Source organism: Rhagoletis pomonella, unplaced genomic scaffold, assembly GCF_013731165.1.
Source record: "Rhagoletis pomonella isolate Grant_MI unplaced genomic scaffold, Rhpom_1.0 Rhpom_scaffold_00615, whole genome shotgun sequence".
NCBI classification, from domain to species: domain Eukaryota; kingdom Metazoa; phylum Arthropoda; class Insecta; order Diptera; family Tephritidae; genus Rhagoletis; species Rhagoletis pomonella.
Genome location: NW_023459169.1, coordinates 11286 through 28861, shown reverse-complemented (window position 1 = coordinate 28861; position 17576 = coordinate 11286). Strand labels below are relative to the sequence as shown.

The 17576-nt window shown below is 40.0% G+C and overlaps 3 protein-coding genes across 3 annotated transcripts; 1 reads left to right on the top strand and 2 right to left on the bottom strand.

Annotated features, from left to right (window-relative positions):
* Window positions 1-2303: 2303 nt before the first annotated feature.
* Window positions 2304-4001, bottom strand: LOC118751244. Its single transcript, XM_036486022.1, has 2 exons — window positions 3545-4001; window positions 2304-3270 (listed from the first exon to the last, which is right to left on the bottom strand). The coding sequence occupies exons 1-2, from the start codon at window positions 3856-3858 to the stop codon at window positions 2541-2543; spliced, it is 1044 nt and encodes a 347-aa protein (XP_036341915.1). The 5' UTR covers window positions 3859-4001; the 3' UTR covers window positions 2304-2540.
* A 9821-nt stretch (window positions 4002-13822) lies between these two features.
* On the top strand, window positions 13823-15186 carry LOC118751245. Its single transcript, XM_036486024.1, has 2 exons — window positions 13823-14318; window positions 14385-15186. The coding sequence occupies exons 1-2, from the start codon at window positions 13882-13884 to the stop codon at window positions 15115-15117; spliced, it is 1170 nt and encodes a 389-aa protein (XP_036341917.1). The 5' UTR covers window positions 13823-13881; the 3' UTR covers window positions 15118-15186.
* LOC118751246 (39S ribosomal protein L50, mitochondrial-like) lies at window positions 15112-16167 on the bottom strand. Its single transcript, XM_036486025.1, has 4 exons — window positions 16053-16167; window positions 15733-15827; window positions 15475-15677; window positions 15112-15419 (listed from the first exon to the last, which is right to left on the bottom strand). The coding sequence occupies exons 1-4, from the start codon at window positions 16092-16094 to the stop codon at window positions 15184-15186; spliced, it is 576 nt and encodes a 191-aa protein (XP_036341918.1). The 5' UTR covers window positions 16095-16167; the 3' UTR covers window positions 15112-15183.
* Window positions 16168-17576: the final 1409 nt, after the last annotated feature.

Sequence of the window (17576 nt, the reverse complement as noted above, 5' to 3'; positions counted from 1 at the left end):
GAAAATGCTACTCCCTGGGAGTTACTTATTGAGGGTTTCTTTCTCGGAAGAAATAAATTCCCGGAGGACAAACTCCCCGGGAGTATTAAGAATTGGGCTGTATATGAAATTTAAAAAAAAAAAACAATATTCTGTGGTTGTAGCAGCATGTAAGTTCCCCAAAGGGTGGGGTGGGGAGTGTTGCTGGAGTGACAGTCCTTGGCCAGATATAAATCTGGGTCGTTTCGGTTACGTAGACCCGACTGTCGTGGGAACGTGGGAAAAAAATATTCTGCTAGTTTTTGCTGTTAGATGAGCTATTTGGTATGGAAAATATAAATAAATAAAATCGTCAAAACGTCAGTGTATTCATATTTTGTCGCTGAATGTATATAACCGGCAGATTTTCTAGTTGAAATACTTTATTTTTTATTTTTTTATTTTTCCTTCAAATTGGTAGGATATGGGCTGCTTTTTTCGCGTTAAGTTCTTTAGCTACAAACGTTTAATTTTAAAAAATGTATTGTAAAGTGGTCAAGACCAATCGACTATTTGAAAATTTAAACGAGAAAGTTTTATTGACAACCGGAATCAACGATTGTATCTTTAATATTATTAAAAACTAAAAATTCTTCAGTCCCCTACAATTTATTGAATTTAATTATCGCAACATACATAATATTATGCAATATTAGTATAGGTATGAAACATGTTTCGATCCTTTTAAAGAATTTGTAAATATGGCTAATTTACTATCTATCATTTAAAATATATTTTGTTTTTCGTGGTGAAAAATACCATTCTGAGCCGTTGCCGCTGGTGGGGCTTTTATCTTAAGGATATCAAAGCAAAGAAATATTACATAAATCAACTTACATGTTAATAAATAAGTCTTATTTTATTGTTATCAGCAGTCGGTAATCATTAGGTTTGTTCGTCGAACAAAAAATTTTAACGAATTCGTACGAATTATCATAAATTTTACCCAAATCGCGTTCGTGCAGACCAAAAAATTATCCATCACTCAAAAACTGAGAGGGCACAGTGAAAGTTCTCCTGAGAGAAGTTGCAAATTCTTTCTGGAAAAATTTTAGCCAGCAGGAATTTGCAGTCACGAAAAACATATGATTGTGGCACATGGTTGAATTTTCGTCTACGATAATTTGAATAAATAAGTTCGTTAAATTTAAAAATTTATAAACACGGGCGATTTTTGTTGATATAATTAATTTAGTTAATTTCAATGATTTGAGCTTAACTCGGCTGAAAAAAATTGTATTCGCAATCGGATGCAAATGCAACCAGAGTCGATTTAAGAAACGCGACAGCTAGTACGATAAAGAAATTGAAATGTATCTGTTTTGGTCCATCTGAGAGAATTTAAAAAAATCTATAAAAATTTATTATGTTTGAAATGCAACCGTAGACACCAGCTGGCAGGGAAACTTGCAAATTCCTGCAAATTTCTACACGAACGGAAGTTTCTCAATATGAGATAGAATTTGAGACAATTTTTTCTTACTCTCTGATATTTCGGATTTTGAGTGTTGGATAATTCATGCTGGATTTTCGACGAACCTATTGCCATTTATGCCAGCTGGTGATCACGATCAGCTGCAAATGAAAGTCAAGGTAAGTTCTTTGAGGAATAAATAGCAAATGTACCAAACAATAAAAGATTATTTACATTACTTAAATAAAAAATATAATATTTGGCGCCTACACTTTCAATAAGCGTTTGGCCGATCTTCTAGACTTTCTCTAATTTTAGAATTTGCTGGCACCTCTAAACACACCGCTAAAGCGGCCGTTAATAATGTTGTAGGGGCTACTTAAACCTGCCTAGAATGGAATAATCCTTCAATCGTTGTCGTCAAGTATAATTAAAGGTAGGGGATAGTAGTCTTAGTTGAATTGGGTTGAGTAGTCATGTGAAGAGGTGGTTGTTACCTTGAACAGTGCTGAGGTGGAGGTTTCCCCACGATTTTAAAATGCTGATTAGTCCCATTTTTCAAGATTGTAGTGTAAAATGACATTACCAGGAATATTGAAGGACTTTTCTCCTTTTTGTGCAAAACGGGCAACGGAATATTGATAAAAATTTTAAGTGTCTTACAACTTTTTAGCATTTTCAACACTTTTGTTCATGAAGTAACGCTTTTAACAGTAATAAAAAAATGCGTTGCCCATACACCATGTTGCACAAATATCCTTTTGTGAGATTTTGTACTAATAAAAAATTCATCAAAATTGGGTTGGCTTTGGTATTTGGATTTAATTTTTAGTATTTTTTATAGTTTAGATGCATTTTAATTACTTACGTATATATATTTTAGATCCATGCGGATGGCATCCATCGGATACCGTAATAGGCATGATTAAGTTTAAGATAGTTATTCATTATTGTGCAGAAAAATACGCATATAAAATATGGTGACTTGACGAAGTTTCACTTCAGCCGCGCATATGTGTTCAAATTTTTGAGAATAACGTACGATTGCCATATTATATACAGAAGTGTGTTTATTTCTTTAATTTAGGAAGCTTTTCAGTTATTATTTTTAGTCTAATAATATGAATTTTTCTTCGATGTTTATAGTTGGACACTTCGTTGGTACAGCTTCAGGCTGAAACGCAAAAGCTACTTTTTTCAATGTTTCAGTATCCAGTTTCATTATCTTCTCCACCAAATTAATTAAGTAATCATATTGAATATTTAACACATATGCTAAAGTTTGTAAGTGTAAAACTTGCATACGAAATATAACTTTATCCAATTTTAAAATATCTCGTATATCATCGCAGCCAAATACTTCTCGTAACGACTCCGGTAGGGAAAGTGTAGAAGTTGATGAATCAAAATCGAGAGTTTGTGTTAATTCTGGTGTAGGAAAATTGGTTTCTGGTAATACGTTCTTATTATAAACGGAAGCAGGTTTCCATTGTGATGTTGGATTATTTAATTTGTCATCAAAGTTTTGATTAGTGAAATGAGTGGGATAAATTGGAGGTAATAGAGAATATGTGTTTGATTGGATGCTCATTGTAGGAATTCCTTTATTGCAAGAATATAAAGATTTACTTTCCATCGGCCTAGCTGTTACTTCAGTTCGAATTAATGGGTCTCTTAATGGGTTCAAATAACTGTCGATAGATATGGTGGGAGCTTTTATTTCATTGTTCTCCATGGCAGCAGCCAATGAACTTTTTCTTTGTCCAGGGGTTTTTTTCTGTGTTATGCGCTTTTTTCTTCCTTTACTAGCAGTTGATGCAACCGCTGCTGATCGATGACTAAATTAAAAAGTATAAAATAAAACATTTGTTTAATAAATAAGTTATAATTAAAGACTACCAACTAAAACATACATTTACAAGCAGGTTCTGCAATTCACTAACGAGTGAATTTCAATCTAATTCGCTTTGAATTCAAATTCGAAGAGGTCGAAGTTGACCCGGAAGTGATTGAACCTACCTGATAATTGCAGTTTGATATATTTGTAGATACATATGTATGGGTGCATTCCAAAATGTCAAAATACAAAGCATTAGTATCTTTTATTCTCACCCTCGTTTTTGGTTCCTCTGTTTAGATATAGGATTCTTTTTCTGTGTGTTTATTGGAATCGCCCCTACAATCCCTGTACTCACAAACTTATGACTTGTAATATCGTTAGATAACTCTGAGCTGTAAACCTTACCCACTGGTGTAGGTAATCTGTTAAATTTTGTCTCATTCGTGACACTTCCGTTATCTTCATTATCTCTTTGTATTTTAATATCCATATTAGCTTTATCATAACCGGGAGTGCTACCATACACAAGGTCAGTAGGTTTGTTAGTAATTTCTGTTTTCTTCATAAGACGTTGCGAGCGGCGCATATTTTTGCAGAATTTTGTATTTTTTTCACAGGAAGTTAAAATATTACGGGAAAAATTCACTTCCGTTATAACAATGAGGAAAATATTGTTCTTACACAGGGCTCTCACGCATCATACATAAAAAAGATAATCTGCCTTATTAAGCCCAAAATACAATAACGCAGTGGAAGTGGCAGCGACAGTTTTTCGAAATCAGCTGTTTTTTTAGAAAGTGTGGTGTCCAATGAACCGACTCACAATACAGCAGTGGCAGCTAGCAGTACTGCTCAGTTTAGCCCAAATTCTAAATTCCCTGTCACTGCCTTCATCGCAGCAAACTTCGCATGCTGAATTTAACATGAATGAAAGGCAGTCAACATCTGTTGATGTCACTGAAGTCTAAAAGGCAACAAGAAAAATGTAAACAAACAAAAGGGAATGTCAAAATGTTTGCTACAACAGTGACTGCCAATATTAGCAGTAACAGCTGATTTTAAAAACTGTTACTGCCACTGCCACTCCGCTATTGTATTTTGGCCTTTAAGCCTGATATACAGTTCAATGCGAGCGTGAGCGTGAGCTTTTTATTTTGACCAATATCTTCGTTATTACTCAAATTTTTGCTATAATTGAGACATGAAAATATAGAGAATTAAAATATCTTTCAGAATTATAGAATAAAAACTAATTTAAAATGCATAATATGCCTTTTTTCGAGCTCACACTCAACTGTGTGCGCATGCAAAGCATTCGCATGTGAACGACAAGTTTTGACAGATGTGTGTGAGCGTCCATAAAAATACAAATGGAATTTTTTGCCTTTGCGAACGTTCACGCTCACACTCGCATTGAACTGTATATCAAGCTTAATGCAGCGTTTTTGCTGCATTCAAAATGCAACATTTAGCACTTTCGAACATGTGTTTTAGAAGAGCGTTCATGCTATCGCATTTAGCAAATGTACTGTGGCGAATACTGCGGCAACGCGAAGCGAACAACGAGAAATAGGCAGAATCAAGGCGTATTCCATAAGGTGGTATCGGTACGACAATAAAAAAGGAACATGTATTTTGTTTTTGCTTTTGCGGACCTGCGGGAGTCGAGTACATGACCGCCGCTTTCAATTTGTCACTGTCCACCCTGATCATCCCCGAGATGTGGAAAATGAAAAGGATCATTCCCCTCTTTTAGCCAGGGAAGAAGGCGGACGCAGGAGACTAGTACGGACCCATCTTACCGATCTTTCCAATTTCTTCACTGCAAGGAGCCGCCAAATCTCCGCCGTAAAATCCACCGCCATACTACTTCCAATCTGGACCAAGGAGGTAGGGCTAGAACTGGACGTCTTCGTCGATGGCGCCAAAATACCGACGACTAATCACCCTAAAATCCTAGGAGTGACATTCGATAGCCTTTTCTCCTTCTCCGTGCATGCCACAGCCACATGTAACAAACTCCGGGCCAGGAACAAAGTCCTCATATCGCTAGCTGGCAGCACCTGGGGAGCCGACAAAGAAACTCTGCTCGCGACTTACAAGACAATTGGCCGGTCAGAGGCAAACTACGCGGCACCAGTGTGGACGGCGGGGACAAGCGACACCTGGTGGAGGAATCTCCAAGCCTGACAGAACGCAGCTCTACGTAAGAAAGCCAGATGCTGGCGTTAAAAGAACACAACACCATGCTGTCGAAGCCATACCTCGTGGGTTTTCACCGAGAGAAACCTCCCAACAACGCCTTTCTTCGAAACGAACCGCCCCACGACACGTGAGACGACACCTGCACGACTGGAAGGCAGACATTGAGCCGTACGTTGACCATCCATTCGACGCAGCAAGATACAGAGCGGCGCGCAACACCCTACACAGCGCTGCGGTCAGAACGAGCCCCAGCACGCGCAATGACAACGCTGTCTTAGATGGCCGACCGCCGCCAATTAATTTAGAGGAATCTGAACTGCGGAGAGAGACCGGGTGCACCCTTGCACAACTCCGTTCGGGGTGGTGTAACCGACTCAACAACCTCTCCCGGCTAAATAAAGTGGCAAACACCTGCCCGCAGTTATAGTTTTAGGTTTAACGTGGGTACCTTCCGCAATCTAATGCAGTCCAAGCTCAACGGAGCCCCTAAAGCTCAACGGATCAATTCAATGCGCAGATCAGCGCCCCGAAATGCAAGCATCTCGGTACCATTTGGCAGCGCGGAATGGACACACTAACCACTTTGGTAGGGTTCGAGGCCTATCTAAACCTCTGCCGTGCTATGGGTCCGGCACCCGGTTGCAATGCAACTCCACATCGAGCCAACACGACTCTCCCCGCATTCGGGTTTAAACCACAGCCACCACGATACTCCCCGTAGGGCCAAGCCGCACGAGCAGATTGGAGCAAGCTCCAAGGGCAACTGCTCCCCGTGGTACCAGAATTAAGTCTCCGGTCAGACCTCGTGGCCGAAGCCACTCTCAGTTGAGTTACCATACTACTCTGGACTGGTAGCCATCACCAACACCACCTATCTACTCAACTCGTATTCGCCTTCTAAAAACTTCACGTGCGAAATTCCTCAAGTTCGTTACCGTCAAATGTGTGGAGAGGGTACTACCGAAGTCGTACCGTCCATCCGTCCATTTTACCACCATGCTGTCAAGATTCCTCAAGTCCGAGTATCTCGGGCATTCGCAAAGCACGTGCTCGACATCCTCAAGCTCCGCTCCACACTCACACCCCTCAGAGTAATTGAGGTTCCTCTTGTGCAAAAAAGCATTAAGAGGACCATGCCCCGTTAGTAGAAAATCCAAACTCAAGCAATACCCGAAGCCCGGATTCTCTCCCATAAACCCTACACTCGGAATGAAGCGGTATGTAACACGACCATTGAAACTACCATCCCAACGGTCCTGCCACATACCACGCACTCTGTCATCCAACAACCGTTTGTACTCAAGATAGCACCTCTCCAAGTCACCGTCCGAAACCCACCTAGTCAACGGCAACATGTTCATGCCTCTTCTCATCCTGAAGGTCACAGCTCTCGCAATAACCACCAGGTCAAGAGGAGGCACTCCCATCAATACCTGAAGCGTCACATATCTAAGACTGACCCCGTTGACGAAAACCACCGGTGTACGTCACAACGATAGCTTCCCCTTGAGTAACATTGTTACCGTCTTGCCAACCGAAGTGTCGACCCCCATACGTTGCCCCCACCTACCGACGATCTCAAGCAGCCGTTATCCCTGCCTTTCTATATCTGACCTGGAATTTCCTTCCGCCCAGACGAGAAGGTCATCGGCGTACGCACTAAAGCCACAGACTGGCTCGAGCTCCCACAGCAGGGAATCCATCATAAGGTTCCAAATAAATGGACCACTGATGTGACCACGAGCCACATCGACCTCAACAGTCCCCCTGCGATCGGAGAAATAACTCCGCCAGAGAGCTATCTCTGCACACCCCAGCTCTTCCAAACGCTCAATGACTCTGTCCCAACGTGGGTAGTCAAAAGCACCCTTAAAGTCAACAAAGGCCAAGGACATACTTGTTGACACTCCCCCGTACTACTCACGTGGAAAATAACCCTCCCAAATACATTTATCATAGATAGCCTCCAAATATTCCGGAATGAACTTCCACAAGCATTTGCACATCTCCGTTCAAACCGTCAATACCCGGTGACTTTCTAGACCTAACAAGGCCAAACGCATAACCCAACTCCCCAGCATCTAGTGGGGGGACAGGCACCTCTTGTGCTTGAGGAACCTGCACCTCCGCCCTAGGAAAGAACGTTCGTAACAGAGCCCCTGCACACTCCCCCACGATGATAACATAGTGTCACCAACGCGAAGAGAGGTGATTTCCCTACTCTGACGACCCCGACAGATCTTAAAGACCTGTCCCCAAGGGTCGTCCCTATTTTCCCCTACAAATCTCCGCCAGTGCTCCTCTTTCGTCCTGACTAGCAGATCTTTGTATTCCCTCATCTCACTCCTATATTGACTCCTAAGCTGGAACAGATTATCCCCCCCCCCCCCTCCCGCTACGCCTACATCTTTGAAACAAACGTCTCGATCGACGGACAGCCTTCCTCTTGTCATTGAGCGCTCGCGACCACCACTTCACCCGCCTAAGATTAGGCGGCACCCATTTACGCAGCGCGCGATCATTTACCTTCCAAACGATTTCGTTAAGACAAGCTATTTGCTCAACCGAGGTCTTCTCCTCAAAATCGCTCAGAGGCACTACCCGCATAGCCACTTCGGCTGGAAACCCCACTGGTACGCCACCTTCTCGCATGACACACAGAATCCCTGCCAGGAGGCGTATGGGGCAAGATCACGATCTCAATAAGATTGTGGTCACTTATACCCTATCCACCCCTAACTCTCCAGTCGAAACTGAAGTCCCTACTGCCTGCCGCATTCGCCAACGTAACATCTATGTCCCATTGGACCGTCGAATGTAAACCACTCGCTCGGGACATTAAGAATGTCCACCTCGTTTACTGCCACCCATTCTGCTAACGACTCCCCCCGCTGCCAGCTTCGATATCCCGACATATCGAGGGATGTCTTGCTGAACCATGCGGTTGGGGAGGCGTTCGCGTCTAGACCGATGACAACAGGTCTGCTACAGGCCAGAAGTAGCACCGTGTCAAGGTAGACGAGGTAGGGTTCCAATGACTCACCAAACCTACAATAGCTGCTGCTGACGAGCAGCCTCCCGAACCTACCCTCTACACTAACAACTACCCCTAGCTCAGACGAGTCTACCAACACGCTCTCTAAGTGCGGGTTGTTCACCACAACTGCAGCATTGGCCCCACGGTCAATGAAAACCCTGAAGCCACCAGGGAGACCACACCCTGCGTGGCATAAGGTTCCTGGAGCAGAGCTATGCTGCAGCCCTCCTCTACCATCAATGCGCCTACATCACACATCACTGAATAAGCCCCCTGACAATTAAGTTGCAGGACCTTACCCATCTTAATGTCTGGCAAGCGCACGGGCAACAATTGCACCCGCATGTGGCCAAGGTCCCCATGACATCCAGCACCTCTTCACATGCCCCTCCAACCCCAGGACCCTGACACCAGAAGTGCTGTGGACCGCGCCTATCATCGCTGTTAGCTTTCTCGGCCTCGGGCTTACAGAGTCGGAGGATGAAGATGGCGATATACCCTGGGGGGTTGAGCACTGCTGCTACAACAGCGACAACCCCTTGGACGAAAGAGGTAAGACTGCAATTAGGTATTCACGACGATAACGACCCAATTCTGACGGTGAATAACCCGAAGATCCTCGGAGTAACCTTCGACAGCCTGCTCTCCTTCTTGGCGCGTACAACCGCAATTGTCTATAAACAAGGTCCTCAAGTCGGTGCCGGCAGCACCTGGGGCAAAGACAAAGGAACGTTGTTGGCAACGCACAAGTAAATTGGCCGGCCAGTTCTGAACTATGCAGCGCCTGTGTGGTCACCGGGGACTAGTAGGACGCAGTGGATGAAGCTGCAGACCTGCCAAGACACGGCATTCAGGACAGCGACTGGATGCCTTTCGATGTCGCCGCAACATCACTTGCACGACTAGGCTCATATTCTCCCTATTATGGAGCATAAGACAATGCTCTACAAGCAGTTTCTAGTTGCGAGCCAAAGACGTGATCATCCAAATAGGAAACTGCTTGCAGAAATGCCCTCGCCAAGGCACGTCAGGAGGCATCATTACGAACTGACGAACGAAGTCCAGAGGTTCATCAAGCAGCCTCTGAACCCGTCAGCTTACCGATAGGCTTTAAACGGCATTCACAGAGAGGCAGTCTCGAGTTATATAGACTCTCGACCTGTGAATGCCGTTCTGGACATACAACTACCAGACGTGGACGAGACAGAGCTTGGTCTGCTCGGAAGGCTCGGATCTCAAAAGCCCAACTACGCTCTGGTTACTGCAGCAGGTTAAAATCATACCTGAGCCGAATAAATGAAGATGTGTTAAACGAATGCCCGGCATGCGGGGAGACGCCCCATGATTCAAAGCATCTCTTCGCATGCCCACTGAACCCCACCCTACTGCACCCCTGTGCATATGGACAGACCCCATTGAGGCTGCACGCTTCCTGGGTCTACCGCTATTAGAGCTTGACGACAACGATTGAGGGACTAACCGTTCTGGGCGGGGCTGTTGTAGCCGCTACAATAACAATAACAACAACGTGCATGTAATCACTCTACTACGGCGGCCGCCAAAGTACATATGTTACATACATATATATAATAATAATAATTAAATAAAAATTAATTAATGTAGACAACAATAAAGGAGAGAAAAAAAACTTTAGAATTTAAGTTGCCATAAAGTAGGGACAATTTAACAAAACTAAAGAATGTGAACTCGATAGAAGTGAAATAACTTCAAAGTAGAAAATGTGTGTGTATGTATACAAGAACCAAAAATATTAAGGAAAGTAAGGAGTAAAACAAAATTAAACGAAATTAACCCTAGGACATTAATGTTAGTCGATTCGACTAACACTGTTTATGTTTTGTGGTGAAGTTTCTTGGAAATTCATTTTTGAAATGGAATTTTCGTTAATTAAAGCCGAATTGTGCTTGGCCGATATCGGCTATTTGCGGGCGAAAATTGCTTACAAAATTGGAATGAAAACTAGATTTATGTGTACAATCACGGTCAGCAAATAATCTGGTTAAGTGTGCGCATCAATTCGGACGGTCAAACTGTTCGGCCGAAATCGGTCGTCCAATCAGATGCAATGTGCGTCTAGCGTAATAACTAGTGTTAACGTATTAAGAAGATGATCAGTGTTCTAAGGTTATATAAAGAGAGAGGAGTCTAAAATTATTCAACCAAAAAGTCAACAAGAAAATCGAATTAAATTGTAAACATAAACATATATATGCATGTATATACAGGTATATACTCATATATATCCATACATATATACTCATATATGTATGTAGGGAAGAGTTAGGGTCACGTAAAATGATAAAGCAAGAATAGTATACAATTTATTGACTAGCTTGAGATTAACTCAACCCAAACAAGTTTAATCAGGTCAAATTAAATAAACATAAATAAAATTAATATAAATTACCTTAACCAAATGTGAAATTAAATTAAATAACACGGAATCAAACAGAATAAATTGAACAAATAAACACAAATTTTAAATATAATAAAACGAATTATATATATATATAGATAGACAGATAGATAAAATACCATAATACCACATAAAATAAAATGAAAGTTTCACTAAGAAATTTTAAATAAATATACAAATGGGAAAGTTATACAAATAAATAACCAAACATATAAACTAAAATAAACCACAATTTAATATAAATTCCAGTAATGTAATTCTAAATGAATAATGAAATTATAACAAAGAAAATGGCCAAGATATAAAAGAAATTAATATGAACCCTAATAATAAAAGATCCTAAAACGAGAAAGAAAAAACTTTTATACAAAAATACAGAACTGGCTTAGGCTTGCTTAGTTTACTTACCTGCTTTACATTCTTTCAATTTTGGTGCTAACATACTTACCTGACTTACATAATTTAACCTTTTGTTTATTTACTTACCGGATATTTACCCTTACTGAATACTTACCTACCCCTAACGTTACAGTACTTACCCTAATATTAGTACCTATCATATAAGTTTTGACTTCGGAAAAGAAAAATAAAAATTTGTAAGGGATTGTGCTAGGACCTAACACATAAGACTCGATCAAAATACGTTCTTACAATTGTTTATGCGTATCTTAGACTGAGGAATGTTAGCATTAGGATATACATCGCAAAAAATATAGAAAAAGGGTTTTTCTTAACAGCGGTCGTCCCTCGGCAAGCAATGGCAAACCTCCGAGTGTATTTATGCCATGAAAAACAGCTTCTCATAAAAATACAATCGCCGTTCGGAGTCGGCGTAAAACTGTGTTCTTTTTCGGTCTATTTTAAATTTAAAAAAGCTTTTGTTCGTTAATTTTGAGCTCCAGGCCGGTTATTATATAAAACATAGATTTTGGTAGTTTTATTTATTACATTATTGATGTTTGCTTTTGTTTTGTAACGGATTTTTTTTTTGAATTTTGAATTGTTGTGTGTCCGTCCGTTGGGATGTTTGACAAGGCATGACTTACCTCTGCTATGGCGCAGGGAACAGCGGTGAAGGCAAAAACCTAGCCCAGCTGACAAGACAAGCCACAGTGAACCCCTTTTGTGTCATGCCATGTGTACCATAACAATATTTGAATATGTGTCCATCTCGCGACAAAATTATATGGTTACCCGGATTGGGCTATTTTTTTATATTTTTTTCAGATTAATTTTAATATTTTTTTTTTTAATATAATTTAATGCGGATCAACTGCAGTTAATTCCCGAGATAATTCCGAATAAAGGTACGACCGCACTAGGCGACGGGACACGACACTACACAGCGCGGCAAAATATTCCTTGCATGGATTCTTATTATCATTACGCTGCAGCGGAGCTACGCGACGCGACGCTGCGCGGCAAAGTTGACCAACTAGGCAAAAATGTGGCGTCGCATGGTGTCGCGCAGTTCCGGTGCCGCATAATGCGGTATACCCACAACTTAAAGAAATTGATCTCGAGTTGTGAGTGAATATTCACATGCATTTCATTCAAGAAGAAAATTTTATGTAAATAAACAGCATTTGAGGAGAATTCGCCAAGGAAAATAAAAATAAAAGGCACTAACATTACACCAGCGTCACTGGCTTCCATCTTGTTTGAAGGTTTTGACGCAAGTAAATTAAAAAAATTTGCAGCGAAGTTCGCGCCGCTGCAGTTTCAGTGCGATATACCAAAAAGTGTCACGCCGTGTCGCGTAGTGCGGCTGCAGTGTCGCGTTGCTTAGTGCGGTCGTACCTTTAACGAGTTGATTCGGAGGGTACGGTTTAGTACGTTGCCGATCTATTTCGAGGTATTGCGTCCAAAGGGGTGACCCGATCCAAATTAAATTTGCACACACTTGTAGCCAAGGGTCTACAAATTACTCTAACACCCACTTTTGTAATTTTTAGTCACTAATTTATATACAAATTGGGTTAGAAATATGCCCTTTTTTGTAAAATTCGGAAATTAGCGTACATTTATCACTCCTATTCTCCTTAAAGCAGCCACTTCACCAAAATATTTTTATATTCTCCTTCACTTTACACTTTACTCGATGAGTTATAACTTTCTTTATGACTTTAATATTAATCAATTAACCACAATTTATTAAATAAAAACACCTTCTAAATCATGCGTCTGACTTTGGTTGCATATGCAAATGAAATGGCGGAGTTCAGCTGTCAAACTCCAAAATATGCAAAAGAATGAGAGACAAAAGAAAATAGGATATAACCCAGTAAGTATTAAAAATATACAAAGGTGTTCTCTGCGAAAGGTGTTCAGCTCCTTTTCATCGCAAAACAGAAAGAATTCTACTGCCTGAGGGTTATAATCCCTAAGTGCGGCCGAAGGCCGCCTACGCATAAAGGTGTTCAGCCCCCCCTTCTTTCGCCTGATAACCACCTTGGGATAACTTCTTTTATTTAAAAACCCCACAGATTGTTAATTGAGTTATATTCCACTTCAAACTGCTCAATTTCCCTCGGTAAATGTTGTTTTTTACCCATTTTCAAACGGTTCCCTAGGGCCCCGAAGCGGGGATGCGACTTTTTTTAAAGTGGGGCTGTCCCCTTTCGAATGGGGAGGGTTTAGGGGGCCACGTCCCCTCTCCTCCTGCCCCCACCCCAAAAATGACCTGCAAATAACTAAACATTTCCCGATTCGGATCAACGCTGCCGTCTGTTTAAGCTTTAAGATAAAAAAATTAGAGATATATTTGATCCATTTTTTGTATTTTGTACGAAACATTTTTTTCATGACTCGCGGCAACACTGCTGGCCTTATATTGGGATATCGATAATTTGAAAAATCGATAAGTGTTTTACATTAATATTTCAATAAATCTTTGATACACGGCCAAACTAGCATACACTATTTTAAACATGGGAGAAAGCGACGATAAACAAAATAACCCTCATTTTCAGATAATTCGCGATCCGAACTTGGCAAAGAATCGAATTTTTGTGGGAAACCTGCCGACATGTACACGTGAAGAATTGGAAAGTATTTGTCATCCGTACGGAAAGGTATTGGGATCTTTGGTTCAAAAAAATTTTGGCTTCGTTCAATTCGAGTCGGAAGAAGTGGCTAACAAAGTCGCATCATCACTATCCAGATCAATTTTCAAGGGAAATATAATAACTGTTAGAAACGCTGCGTCTAAGCATACTCCTAAGCGACAGGCTACTGATACTGTAGGAACTTCAAATACGAACGCTGGTCACTACAGTGGAGGAGATAATGTGACCGCTAATACCCCTTCAAACCTGAATCCAGATTACAATGATTGCGAAATTATTGTGATTGATCGACGCAATACGTAAGTAAATTTTTGATTTGGGAAAAAAATATAAAATAAAAAAATGTGATCTGGTATGAATTACAGGAAATATGCCGAGTACATTGAACAACGTCTTAAAGATATAAACTTAAGAGTGGACGTGTTGTTTCCAAATGAGGATGTGCCTCTCGGTAAAGTACTCATTAATATTTCTACTCGGGGGTGTTTATATGCCATATTGGTTACACCCCAACACGAAGAGCACAACAGCATAACAGTGAACATATTGTATGGCCAGCCTGCAGAGCACCGAAATATGCCGATGGAAGATGCAATACAGTTAATAGCAAAAGATTTTCGTCAAAAGATGGCTACTGATGCGTCCAAGAAAGCAGCATTTGTTCCAGCTTTAAATAAAGCTGTGCCTGTTGCCCCCATTGGTGTTCCATCGTTGAAAGATCGGCACTCTAATGCGATCCAAATACTAATTAATTTGCTTGCTGACAACATGCCACTTACAGTTCTTCAATATGATAAAATAATAAAATACCTTCAAGAGCGTCGTGACCTACAAGTAAAAATAGAGCTAGGGGATGCCGCTGATATAGCCACTAAAGTTCCCGATCCTGAAATCGAGTTACAGAAGAGGATCCTTGATATTATGAACAAACCGTCTGTGGCAGAAACGCATTACAAGCTATTGTACCCATCTTTGGAAGCCGTTAAATCAGACTACCGCGTTATGGAACTCCTAAAAGACGTTCGGGTTCAAAAAGCGCTGGAATCTTTAATGGATTCTAATCTTGTCGGCACCGTAGAAAACTATATGAAGTTTTAGCTATAATCGTTTTATTAATATAATAACAGCTGCAAACTACGTAAATACATTTAAGTAATCTATATTTTATGGCCAAGATCGTTTTGCTTCATGCCCTTTATATTTGCCGCGATATTTTAAGCCCGTTACAAGGGTTGAATTTTTTGGGAATGCAGTTTGGCCATTGAACTTTACATCAGAGTCGGGATGAAAACGAACATATTCATGTTGTATGTGTAAATTCTCGGGAAGATCAGTTGCTTTAAGAGAATCATAGGGAACTGTAGTGTTTACAGGTGTGTTATAAAATTGGAGTACATCGCCTGAAAGAAACTTGTAACTATGTACTGACATCGGCAATTCATAAGCTTATCTCACCTATGCTTTGCAATTCGTGTATTCGAGAGTTTGGGATACAATATTGGAAGCTCTTAAAACAGGCATCCAAAAACGCATACTTTTCTTCCAAGTTTTCTAGTCTGTATTCATTCGCTGTAGATATTTTCAGGTTTGCACATATTTCACTTACTTTTTCAGCAACGTTGGTAACCGGTGTATACGGCTTATGCGATCTTAAAAATCTACAATCAATTGTTTAGCTTACTGAAGAAATATCGATTTCAAAAACATAGTTACCCTTTGGAAGCTAAAGACTTTCCCATATCAACCACTTTGCGCTGTGCCTGCGGATACGACTTTCTTGAAGCAACATTGGCGTAAGTTTTGGCTCCCTGCCAATTTTAAAATTGAATAAATGTGAACATTTAGTAGAGTTTAAAAATAAGCGTGTTCCAGGTACTTCAGGACTTGCGAGTTTTACAGGATTTTACACGAAATTCTGTTTTCGCCATTAATAAACCATATGTAATGTGTCGTAAGGGGATAGCTTCCTGTAAAATCATGAAGTACCTGAACCAGGCTTAATATTGTTATAGTATATTCTATCCAAGACTTACAGATTCCCTTAAAGTAAGCTGTAAACTTTTACGTAAACTCATTTTCGCACTTTTCTTCTAATGTAAGGCATGCGCGATATCGATACGATATTCAATAGAGCTGGTGTATTATCGATAGTATCCATAATTTAAAACTGTCACAGCTATCGATAGTTTTTGAAAACTGCCGATGTCGGTTTCAGCGAAACCTCTTTTCATCTCTACATTACATTGATTTTTTTATCCAAGAAAATTCAAAGTACAGTAGGCAAAAAAATTTGTTATTGGAATTTTAGCAAGTATAATCTTACACTGAGTTATAGTAAAATTTAATAAGCTATAAAACAGCTTCCACAAAATTTTTATAGAAATTCGAATTAAAAAGCTTGAAATTTTAATAATTTTGTAGTTTTTTATGTTTTGTACAACTTTTATAAAAAATTTGTAAACACTAAAAAAACAAAAAAATAGTCAAAACTGCTGAAAATGTTGTGGTGCTATTATTTTGACCAGTACTTTATTCGTTTTCTTAAAATATGGTAAAATGTTAATTTCCTTTGTCCGGATTTTGATATGCGATTTATTTTATTATTATAAGTTTTTTTTTTATGATGCACTCAAATTTTAACAAATTTATATAATCTCTTTAATTTACAAAGTAATTTATAAAATTTTATTTTCAAGCAATTTAGGATTTCAATTCAATACCTCTCACGACGATAGTACTATCGATACTATCGATGTTTTCAACTATCGTTTCGAAAACTATCGAGCGGCGGTACTATCGATAGTATCCCAGCTCTAATATTCAATACATCAATATCGCAGTAGAGAATTCGGAAACACATCGATTTTTTGCTTCGATGCATCGAAATTTTTCCACTCGATGTATAAAGCTTGGAACACATTGGAAACGACGGGCTACGGACCATAGCTATGAACCAATTAGAACAGATCTGACCGTTTGAGAAACAGCCATTTGTAATAGCAATTGAGAAAAAAGTGTGTGACGTTCGTAATTTTTGAAGTTTGCTAGTTCTGTTTTGCTTCTTTCTTTATGTGCATTTTGTCGGTGGTTAAACACTACAAAAATAATAAATTGGTTAGCACAAACATGTGTTACAGAATTGCTTGCATATTTTTCTTTATGCTTCGTCTTCATATTCTTTGTTTACTTTTCAAAGAAAATAACACAGCGCCGAAATTACAAACGTCAGCCAGAAAATTACTTTTTTCTTTTGCTTCATCTTGCCGGATCTTGTGTAGTTGGATCATGGACAGGATTGGGCACGCTGCACTAAATCGAGATCTTCACTACCACTAGGACTTCAGTGGTAGTGCATTTCAAATTTCACTACCACTATATGGTTAGTGATAGTGCATTTCAAATTTCACTAGCACTACATAGTCATAGTGAAATAGAATTTTCACTATCACTATCTGGTGAGCGGTAAGGGAACGAAAAATTCACTGTCACTGACTAATTACATTAGTTTACAAATTTAGGAAAAGTTTGCGATCTGTGTAAATTTCTTAGTTAGCTAG

What these genes read in the sequence shown, in the direction of transcription:
- LOC118751246 (XM_036486025.1), bottom strand. Translation starts at nt 16,094, where the DNA reads ATGAGTTTACGTAAAAGTTTACAGCTTACTTTAAGGGAATCT. An exon ending in AGCTTACTTTAAGGGAATCT is followed by an intron (nt 15,828 to 16,052) that starts GTAAGTCTTGGA and finishes TAAAATTGGCAG; the next exon opens with GGAGCCAAAACTTACGCCAA. An exon ending in AAGTCTTTAGCTTCCAAAGG is followed by an intron (nt 15,678 to 15,732) that starts GTAACTATGTTT and finishes AATTGATTGTAG; the next exon opens with ATTTTTAAGATCGCATAAGC.
- LOC118751245 (XM_036486024.1), top strand. Translation starts at nt 13,882, where the DNA reads ATGGGAGAAAGCGACGATAAACAAAATAACCCTCATTTTCAGATAATT. An exon ending in GTGATTGATCGACGCAATAC is followed by an intron (nt 14,319 to 14,384) that starts GTAAGTAAATTT and finishes TATGAATTACAG; the next exon opens with GAAATATGCCGAGTACATTG.
- LOC118751244 (XM_036486022.1), bottom strand. Translation starts at nt 3,858, where the DNA reads ATGCGCCGCTCGCAACGTCTTATGAAGAAAACAGAAATTACTAACAAA. An exon ending in CAGAGGAACCAAAAACGAGG is followed by an intron (nt 3,271 to 3,544) that starts GTGAGAATAAAA and finishes TTTTTAATTTAG; the next exon opens with TCATCGATCAGCAGCGGTTG.